Here is an 8,124-nt window from a genome sequence, read left to right as displayed (position 1 = left end):
AATAAGGTGGATGCAAGAGTTGGTCTTGCTCTCTTCTGGGTGACGCGGATTGGAAGGGGTTCTCCTTACATTTACCAAACTATTTTGATTTTTTTTCTTTTTTTTTGTCCCCCCTTTCTGAAACTGTAAATACATCTACATTTACTTAGAGAGGAGCCATGAAGTGGACCTGGGTGCTTGTGGCAGTCTTGCTGTCCTTTGCGGGGCTATCGTTGGGCAAGGATAGCTTGGACTTCCCAGAGTATGATGGAAAGGACCGTGTCCACGACCTCAACGCCAAGAACTATAAGTCTGTGATGAAGAAGTACGATGTCATGGTGGTGTACTACCATGACCATCCCGGATCCAGCCGCGTCGCCCAGAGACAGTTTGAGATTGAGGAGTTGGCCCTTGAGGTGGGTTGGGATGGGGAGTATGGGTAGATAGCTTACAGACGATGAGGAAGTAGAATAACTAATCTAGAACTCAACGTTGCTGTAGAAGGTTGTTGTGGAATTTTGATCTGATTCAATTTAATGTGGTTGCATAGATTTTGAAGGGTGCAGATGTGAAGTGTGTGACAGCGAACTGCTGGTTACGTTGACATAAGATATGAAGGAAAACATAAAAAGAAAGTTTGATTTATAGTAAAGGTTCAACTGTGTGGTCACAGGGAAAGAAAAAAGAAAATTGGCAACAGAGACAAATATATTTTTAAAGATTTTGCACAATGTCGATGTGAAATTGAGCACAGAGGGTGACTTCATGGGAACGTGAAGCGACAAGGTGGAAAGTAGCTTTGCTGGATTCAGAATTGCTGATCGATGAAGTCCAAAAAATGTGTCACAAGCTTGCGGTGTGTCGTCAGATACAGCCACACGGGGCAAAGAGCTGAGCTGTGAGGATCCAAGATATCATTTCTTCTGGCAAAGGCTGGGCTTGTGTACGTTGTGGGTCACTGTATGTGTGTGTGTTTGTGTGTATATGTGTGTATTGAGCCCATCTGCACATCTATCAGCATGCCTGTCACACCTCAGCTTGGATACTTTGCAGTTTCATGACATTCCCCGCAGAGACATTACATCATCATTTGGTATGCAAAGAGTGGGTTCAAATGTGAATCTACCCACACAAGTTGTTCTAGGAAAAGTTAGATTTGCATCTTTTGTGACTTGTCTCCAGACTCATAGCTGTTGTGAAAGTTGCAGTGGAATAATAATTTTTTAAAAAGTGATAGGAGTGATGAGTGATTTGTGGAATACATACACTGGATCATGTGGCGACCATATTTTACAGCATTTGTGCATGGCCACTTCACAGTGTAGAGTAAAGGCTGGGCTTATTTTCAGGGGAGTATTGGAAGGAGGCTCATTTTAGAATGGACATGCAATATCTTTATAGACAAAATCAAAAACAGATCTGAGCATCTACTCAGTGGGATGGAATTTATACCGGCTCATTATTGACAACTGTGGAAAAAGTCTTTGGAAACTGATGTGGAAGGAATTTGGGCTAAACACTTTACACAGTAACTACATCTGTCAATCAACAAATAATGATTCTAGCTTGTCATGTAATGTCAACAAAATAATTCAAAGAGGGGGGTTAATGTGGGGGGAATTAGCAGTAACAGATACCAGTTAGTACAGAAGGGAAAACATTAATAACCAAAATAGAGAGAGAGAGAGAGAGAGAGAGAGAGAGAGAGAGAGAGAGATGCTGCTCTCCTAAAGATATACCAGACGGCCTCTGGTGTCTCTGTAAGGGAGCATCAGGGCTCGGCCTCAGGGATGGAGGCCAGCCCTTGGAGGCTCTGGCTCCAGTAATGCCGGCTCAGCTCGGCGCCATGATTGGCACTTGCAGTACTGTACTTGTCAGCGGATCCCAGAGCAGTGAGCATCACTGCCACCTCGCCAAAATAGTCCCTGGGCTGGTGTGGCTTCTGGAGCTATATTTATCCCTGAGCTGCTTTTGTGTTGGCTCAAGCTCTCTGAAGGCTTGTGTTTCTCCTTATGAATGTATTATGACTTACGTCGGAGGAGGTTTTATTATTAGTAACAGACAACAGCAAAAGGGCTCAACATGTGAGAGGTCAAGGCTCTCCAGGAGTTAGTGAAATGAAATATGACTTGATGAGAGTGAGGAAGTCGTAATTAAGTGGTTTTTCTCCCCTGGTCATTGAAAAATGATTAGATTGTTTGGCCAGACACCCTGACTCGGGTCCATGTGTTGTTTACGGGTGTGAATCGGACGTAATGCTTCATGATTTTAATAATCATTTAAAACAATGACATTTAGGGGCCTGCATTCTATATATCTATACGTGTGAACTGCACATTGCAACACTGTCTCAGAAGCACTGCAGGATTCAACAGTATATTTACCATATGGTGTTTATATTTTTGCCATATGTCAGTGTCAGTATTCAAAACCTTTTTTTTTTTTTTCTTTTTTTTTTACAGTTGCAGTAGATTAAAGATGCAGATGTGATGCTATGAAATCCCATCCCTGTTAGTGAAGCTGTTGGTTTAACTTTACATGTAGTTGGGGAGATTCAGTTTCTCATAAGAAATTATATCAGTCACATTACTGCAGATACACATTACCAACACCCAGGTCCAAAGACAGCTTTGCATGTTTTATATTTTGAGGACAAGCTGATATAAATCATATTTCATATAAAGAAAAATTGCATAAAAAAATAAATAGATAACTAGAGAGAAGTCAAATGTATACACGTATCTAAATTCAAATCAAGATAAACAACCTCTGATATATCTCCTCAAACACACATATTACTCACCAGTTTTCTTCTGACTTGCAGGGAAAATGGAAAAGAGCTAGAAAAAATTCTTATCTCTTTGTTGCAATTTATTATCAAGTGTATCCTACTTCAGTTGCTTGATAGTATCAAGCCTCGCTCATCTCAATCACTTATTGCCCTTTGAAAAGTTTATTATAGCCTTCTGAAATGCCAAAGGGTTGGAGTCTGCAACCAAACATAGTGCAAAGCAAGAAAAGGTAAAGTCAAGGTAAAACCAAAATTCTGTTCTTTGAAATATGAATTGTTTGCTTTTATTAAAGGTACATATTCTAATGTATGTAATCATATATGACTTAAACTATCAAACTTTTCATATAATCTTACTCACTGCTAAGCTACGAACAGCCCCACCCATCTGCAGCTCCAATCAAACTAAACGAAATGCCAAGAATTATCTGCACAATCTGCGAGACAGCCTAGTTAGTCCAACTATTTATGCCAGTAAAAGCAGCTGCTCAAGATCTCTCACCCGTGTGCACTTGTGTGTAAGTGTGTGTGTGTGTGTGTGTGTGTGTGTGTGTGTGTGTGTGTGTGTGTGTGTGTGTGTGTGTGTATGTGTGTGTGTGCGTGCATGCTTTTTACCCCCAGAACACACTGAGACAACCCCTCAAACCACTTCCTCAATGCAGTCAGGCTGCAAATGTGGCACTGCCATTGGTGCAACCAACTGTCAGTCACGAGGTTCAAGTTTCATACAGATTTAGAAAGTGCATAAGCAGCACTCTGAAACCAGGCTTTTATGGTAATGAAACTACTGAGTGACACGACTTTGTGAAAAAGGTGTAAATGTGGGCATTAACACTTGTTTTACTAAATACTCGTACAGACCTGGGCTCTCATGTTTTTAAGACTGGTTTTAAACTGGAAAATCATGTCCTCAGTTGTATGACGGTGTATTTGTTTTTACAGCTTGCAGCCCAAGTCCTGGATGAGTTTGATGATGAGGATATCGGAGTCGGACTCCTTGATGCAAAGCTCGACAAGGCCGTTGCAAAGAAATTAGGTAAACACTCGGCATAAGCACAGCTTAAGACACAACAATGAAACCAGCCATTTATTAGAGTCAGAATCATTTCATAAAGGCCCCTCTTATGTGAATGTTTCCTTCTCTTGTGGAAGATGTAGCAAATGTGGGAAAGTTGGGGTCAAATTGTTGGTTTGCTTGAGTTGAAACACCTCTCACGTCTGCTCTCCTCCTCCAGGCCTTGAGGAGTCTGACAGCGTCTTCATCTTCACAGACGATGAAGTCATAGAATATGATGGCGAGTTCGCAGCAGACACTCTTGTGGAGTTCGTCTTTGATGTTCGTGAAGATATAATCACCCAGTTAATAGCCTGCCTTGTTTTAGCAAAAAAAAAAAAAAAAAAGAAGTCCCTGAATCCCAGTTTGCTTCCTTCAAAGATGACCCACAGAATCTGACTCTTGTTTTCTCTCACACCTCCGACTGTATTGTCTTCCCCCTTTCTCCTCCATGACCCTCCTCTACCCCCACAGGTTCTTGAAGACCCAGTGGAAATTATTGACAATAGTAGGGAGCTGAAAGGCTTTGAAAACATCGAAGAGGACATCAAATTGGTGGGCTACTTTAAGAGTCACAAGTCAGAACGTAAGAATCTGTACTGTGATGTATGATAACCTGCTGCTTGCTTTTCAACATTATAGCTCATAGTTGCATATCAGGCAAGTGTTACAGGGAGAAGGCTCCCGTTGCTTGACTTAACTTTGAGCTGCAGATTGATAATGATGAGAGCAGCAAGTCTGCATTCTTAGATATTTCTTACATGGACTGATCTCCCAAAACATCTTGCTGAATGCCTGTAAAATTTCAGATTTTGTGGCTTTTGCCGATGCTGCCGAAGAGTTCCATCCTCACATCAAGTTCTTTGCGACATTCAGTCCCAAGGTGAGTATCAACGGTGATTACGTGTTTTACCAGACACGCTTGAAACAACATAATAAGTCTAGTAGAATAAAAATAATTTATTCTTTATTTTATTTTTTCTAACACATAGACCTATCTTAGAGATATAAAATGCATTAAATTTGATGCTTGGGGGGCGTTTATGTTGGGCTAATCATAGCTTTGTTGCCTAAAAACAGCTGCCCTCAGCTACAGAAAATGGGGGTTCAGGAGAGAATTATTTGTGGGCCAGAAAACTGAAACAATAGCTAGAACACTAAAATGCTCCATAGAGATGACGATAGAGATGGTTACTTTCTGTGGATTTGTCACTACAAGCAATTCCTTTAACATTACATACACATTGTCATTTAATCTAGCCTGGTGTTGCCAAATTTATACTGCCCAGATAGCTAAATTGTACCAGATGTGTTCATCTGGGGCCACATACTGCATAGAATGATGGCAGCTGGGCGGTCCACTCCTGTTTGCCAGATCTGGGCCACAAGGAAGCCGTACCATGGCCACATGTCAGCCAAGAGTGAGCGGAATGTACCAGAACGGGCCCTGGTTTGGCCAAGCTTCAGCTCACCAGAATAAAAATAAACCGTGACCCAGATTTCGACCAGTCATGGTTTAATCTGGTCACTCTTAGATGACATGTGGTAATGCTAAGGCCATCTTGATTCATATTTGATCAGCAGTGCCCAGATGGTTAAAAAGAGTTTCTTGATTATGGTGTGTTGCACTAGACAGACTTGTAGGCAGGAGACAATTGGATGGAGCTAAAACTAAGTCAGAGGGGCGAAACATGTGACATGACACTCCTGTGTCAGTTAAATCATCATATCAAACCTGCTCCAAGACAGATAACCGGTCACGACTGGCCAATCAAAAATTAGGAGGAGGGGAAATCCGTCTGAACAGGAAGATAGCCAGTATCATGCTGGAGTAAATTAAACATGAGCTTTCAGATTCTTCTGGTTCCCAGGCTACTGTATGTTTAATCATCTTTTAATTTAAGAAATATAGATTAGTGCAACAGTATCATAAGAGCATTAACATAAATGATCAGTTTAACATAGGCCAGAAATCGAACCTTGATGCACTCCACAGGAAAGCTTAGACCTCTTTGATTTTTGACCACTGATGAACACAAAAAGCTCTATTTGAAATATGCATCTAACACACCACTTCAGAGCAGCATCCATGTATTTGGAACTGGAAATCCTCAAATATCTGTCAGTCTTTTCTTGGATGAATAAAAGAGTAAAAACAGGCCCAGCTCAGGTTGTCCCCACGTGAATATATAAGTTAATAATATGCTGGTATCAGAACATATACATGAACATAAGATTTAAGGTGGGATATGTAAGAATTTAGTTTAAAACATCCAAAATTGTAACTTGTTCTTCAACAGAATCTTCAACAGAATGTAAAAACATTTGTCATGTCGCTATATTAAAGACGTTTTTGGACTGTGTTACAGAGATGTCTCCTGAAAATAGCATGTTTACCAGCTAGCCCCAGCCAATCCTTTTTTTATATCACCACTCAGAGCCCTGAGTCCAGACCTACAGCAAGCAGCAGTTACGCCAATGATCTGCTGCCCCCTATTTGTTCGGAGTGTGAATTCAAGAGGTTCAATTCTCATATATTGCTCCTTTTAAGTAATACTTAATTCATCAAGCTTTATACACTGTGTGCGACATCATAATCACACCATCTGGGAGGAGATAAAACATTGTAGGTAACCGTCGGTCGTTGTCATGTATCTTATCTGTAACATCAGACTGGCTGTAACCTCTGTACATAAAACATAGTGTGAGGGAATCTGAGGCCTTTTAGTTCAATAATAATGTCAAAGCATAAACTGGACATGCTTTCTACTCCATAACTTTCTACCACACGGATGAAAACCAATTATATTCATTGCAATAGTCCATCAAACAAAGGCAAAAACACCAAGTAACACTGTTATTCATGCAGAAATGTTGTTTATGTTGGGTAGTTCTTAAGTCTGTAGAATGATCTCATGAAACCTAGTACTGATATTTAAGTGGATATTGGTGGACAATCATTTGCATATATCACAGCTACCTAATTTTTACTTAACTTTAACTTAAAGGCACTGTATGTTAAGATGAACTACCTGCCAAATTCATACTCAAAACAATTCCAAATATAGCCGCTAACTGTTGCTAGCTCTAGATGCTGTTAGCTGCTAAGCTCAGTTAAGTGTGCAGCCGGTGAGCATTGCTGTTAGCTGACTCTACACAGACAGGGAGCTAAGAGCAATGGGGGGTAGTGGTGTTGTCATCAGCATGCTAACTTCACTAGATATCTCTGCAACCGAATACATAGATGGCTATGACATAATGTCAAAATGCCAGAATAAACTAAGGGAAGGGAAAGGTATGAATTACAGTTTTGATAACTGACTTTTCAGTGTTTTTGGATTAAGTTAGTTCAAAATAGCATTCATATGTCCTGACACATACATCCATACAGCATATACCTTTTATTCAAAAGAATGTAGATGATGTTTCCTCCATTAAATGTCTCTCTCTCTCTCTCTCTCTCTCTCTCTCTCTCTCTCTCTCTCTCTATATATATATATATATATATATATATATATATATATATATATATATATATATATATATATATATATATATATATATATATATATGTCAAAATGACTTAACATGAATTGTTTACATTCTTTTATACAAGCTAAATTGGTGTAATATTTTGTGAATGAAACTTTTTGACTTCGCCAGACTTGTGATTCGCCAGTCCTTCACGCTCAGTTTTAAATCTGGTTGTGACAGGTTGCCAAGGCTCTGGACCTGAAGCTCAATGAGGTTGACTTCTATGAACCCTTCATGGATGATCCAGTGGTCATCCCAGGAAAACCATACACTGAGGAAGAGCTGGTGGATTTCATTGAAGATAATGACAGGTAAATCCTAGTCAAGGTATCTCATAAATTTAAAATGTACCTATAAAGAAAACAAAAGGTGTTAAATCTTTTTTTTATCTGTGATTTTGCAGACCAACCCTGAGGAAGCTGCAACCACACAACATGTACGAGATCTGGGTAAGAACCTGAAAACTGTAAACACCAGTACAATTACGGCCTTTGATCCAATTACATCTCGGGAACAGTTTCTGGAGTTAAGAAACTGTCTTTTATTCTTTCCTCAGGAGGACGATATTGATGGTGAACACATCATTGCTTTTGCAGAGGAGTCTGACCCAGGTAAAGGAACCCTGAAGAACCAGCTAAAGATAGCATTATAATCAGTCACCAACAGCAAGTCTAGGTAGTTCAACATAGAGCAACAAAGGGGTTTTAACATGGTGTTGATTGGATATTGTGCACATTAATGAACGAAGATTAATGAAAAGATGACT

At 39.9% G+C, this 8,124-nt stretch overlaps 1 protein-coding gene across 1 annotated transcript in view; it reads left to right on the top strand.

The window, feature by feature from the left end:
- casq1a (calsequestrin 1a) overlaps positions 1 to 8,124 on the top strand; it is a 10,483-nt gene continuing 2,359 nt past the window's right edge. Inside the window, exons 1-8 of the mRNA XM_037084221.1 lie at positions 1 to 395; positions 3,713 to 3,806; positions 4,006 to 4,106; positions 4,299 to 4,410; positions 4,634 to 4,707; positions 7,539 to 7,669; positions 7,762 to 7,807; positions 7,915 to 7,969. Of these exons, the coding sequence (XP_036940116.1) occupies positions 159 to 395; positions 3,713 to 3,806; positions 4,006 to 4,106; positions 4,299 to 4,410; positions 4,634 to 4,707; positions 7,539 to 7,669; positions 7,762 to 7,807; positions 7,915 to 7,969 (850 nt within the window). The 5' untranslated portion in view covers positions 1 to 158. The remainder of the gene's footprint in view (positions 396 to 3,712; positions 3,807 to 4,005; positions 4,107 to 4,298; positions 4,411 to 4,633; positions 4,708 to 7,538; positions 7,670 to 7,761; positions 7,808 to 7,914; positions 7,970 to 8,124) is intronic.

Source organism: Acanthopagrus latus, chromosome 21, assembly GCF_904848185.1.
Source record: "Acanthopagrus latus isolate v.2019 chromosome 21, fAcaLat1.1, whole genome shotgun sequence".
In the NCBI taxonomy this organism is placed as follows: Eukaryota; Metazoa; Chordata; class Actinopteri; order Spariformes; family Sparidae; genus Acanthopagrus; species Acanthopagrus latus.
The sequence above is the reverse complement of the archived record's forward strand: the minus strand, read 5'-3'. Positions and strand labels throughout refer to the sequence as shown.